Source organism: Colobus angolensis, unplaced genomic scaffold, assembly GCF_000951035.1.
Source record: "Colobus angolensis palliatus isolate OR3802 unplaced genomic scaffold, Cang.pa_1.0 Scaffold237, whole genome shotgun sequence".
Taxonomy (NCBI): Eukaryota; Metazoa; Chordata; class Mammalia; order Primates; family Cercopithecidae; genus Colobus; species Colobus angolensis.
Genome location: NW_012115566.1, coordinates 2,211,074 through 2,213,263, shown reverse-complemented (window position 1 = coordinate 2,213,263; position 2,190 = coordinate 2,211,074). Strand labels below are relative to the sequence as shown.

At 42.4% G+C, this 2,190-nt stretch overlaps 1 protein-coding gene across 1 annotated transcript; it reads left to right on the top strand.

Annotated features, from left to right (window-relative positions):
- The first annotated feature begins 1,568 nt into the window (after window positions 1-1,568).
- Window positions 1,569-2,190, top strand: LOC105513883 (histone H4). The gene has a single exon (XM_011944933.1). It carries the CDS (start codon window positions 1,580-1,582, stop codon window positions 1,889-1,891), a length of 312 nt encoding a protein of 103 aa, XP_011800323.1. The 5' UTR covers window positions 1,569-1,579; the 3' UTR covers window positions 1,892-2,190.

Here is a 2,190-nt window from a genome sequence, read left to right as displayed (position 1 = left end):
TCCTTACCTCAAGTGATCTGCCTGCCTTGGCCTCTCTAAGTGCTGGGATTACAGGCATGAGCCTCCACGCCCAGCCTAAACAAGCTTATATTAAAGATGATAATTTATTACTTATAAACAAATCAATAAATCTTGCTGGGTAACTAGTTCATTAACTCAAGACTCAATCAACAAAACCAAAAGTAAATTCTGAATGTAACATAGCATTTAAAAACCATAATACTCAGTGATGGTAAACATACACAAGAACAGTTACTGCTGGCAAAAGTGAATGGAATAAAACTTTGGAGGAAAATGTAGTAACAGTCATCAAAATACCTTAAAATCTGCATCCTTTGTGACAAAGCACTTCAATTCTACATTTTCCTCAGGAAGTAAATTTTGTACAGTTCTCCTTTAAAATAGGAAAAAGAAAATTAGAAAGCACATTTTGCTAACTACTAGACATATTGTTAAAGTGGACCTAGAAAATTCCTATGATGGAATATTAAGCAGATATAAATTACTGCTTTTAAAAATTTTCCTAATGTGAATTTTCTAAACTTTTAACTGTGAACAAAGATTCCCTTTTGCAAACCATCTTGATTAAATTATAGACAGAATAGAATTTTGTTAATAGTTCCCAGTATGTATAATGTTAAAGGTGGTAAACAAAGATTCCCTTTTGCAAACCATCTTGATTAAATTATAGACAGAATAGAATTTTGGTAATAGTTCCCAGTATGTATAATGTTAAAGGTGGTACTTAATCAGCAGGGAGAAGATGAATTATTTTTAAAATCCTGTTGATTAATAAATTCCTAGGGAATTGGTTAACACTTTAGTAGGGAGAATTCAGGAGGAGAAATAATAAGCAGACATTAAAATCACTCTTTGTAAACTCTTTAGATAAGGGAAATTGATTAAAATAACAGCGCGAAGTTGTAAAATACCATATACTGTATACATATTGTAGGAAAAAATGTGCATTTATCTGCTCATCAAAATATCTTATTAGCTAGCAGTTGAGCTCTTTGTGTGATGGGAAAATGGGGATTACTGGCTGTTGTTACTGTAGTGTTTTTTTTTTTTTAATATGTATATGTAAAAAAGAGGGTCTCTTAAAATGTAAGCGCTACCACCCTGGGCTAATGTTTTAATTTAATTTGTTTTCTTGGTAGAGATGGGGGGGCGGTCTCACTATTTTGCTCACGCTGATCTCGAACTCCTGACGTCCAGGTACACTTCCACCTTGGCCTCCTAAAACGGTGGGATCACAGACGTGAGCCACCGAGCCCGGTCACTTTTTTGTATTGCCCACAGTGTTGATGTATATCTTCTGCGTTCAAAAGCAATTTTTTAAAGCCTTATAACGTGGTAACAAAATACTTTGCACATTACAAAATTCAGAACACGGAAACAAGAAGCTCGCCTTTTTTCCCTATTTCGGTTTGGCCCTTTCGATTCCCCTCCCCCACCGGGGCGGGACTTCCCGCCGACTTCTTTCAGGTTCTCAGTTCGGTCCGCCAACTGTCGTATAAAGGCGCTGCCTCAGGCCAGAGTCCTCACAAGGCGTTGTGTGCGACTCGTCTTGCTCATCATGTCTGGTCGCGGCAAAGGCGGGAAGGGTCTTGGCAAAGGCGGCGCTAAGCGCCACCGCAAGGTGCTGCGTGACAATATCCAGGGCATCACCAAGCCGGCCATCCGGCGCCTTGCTCGCCGCGGCGGCGTGAAGCGCATCTCCGGCCTCATCTACGAGGAGACCCGCGGGGTGCTGAAGGTCTTTCTGGAGAATGTGATTCGGGACGCTGTGACCTACACGGAGCACGCCAAGCGCAAGACGGTCACCGCCATGGATGTGGTTTACGCGCTGAAGCGCCAGGGTCGTACCCTCTACGGTTTCGGCGGCTGAGCGTCATTTTCTAACAATAAAAGGCCCTTTTCAGGGCCCCCCCACTTTCATCACCTGAGGAGCCGTGATGCTTGTTTGCCCAGATTCTCTTTACTATTTTTCCGCACCTGCTGAGTTTGCCCTATTGGAGCATGCGTCCCTCCCTAGTCGCTGTAAGTAGCTGTCGGTCACTAATCGCTCTGCAGTACCAGTAAATAAAACACTCATCACAGCTTCTTTCAGGTATTCCAGGGCTTACTGACATGGGGTGTGGCGCAGACCGTAGTGCAGTGTCATGGCTCACTGTAGCCTCCCGATTA

Excerpts from the sequence above, each read along its gene's own strand:
- LOC105513883 (XM_011944933.1), top strand. The coding sequence starts at position 1,580 with ATGTCTGGTCGCGGCAAAGGCGGGAAGGGTCTTGGCAAAGGCGGCGCT.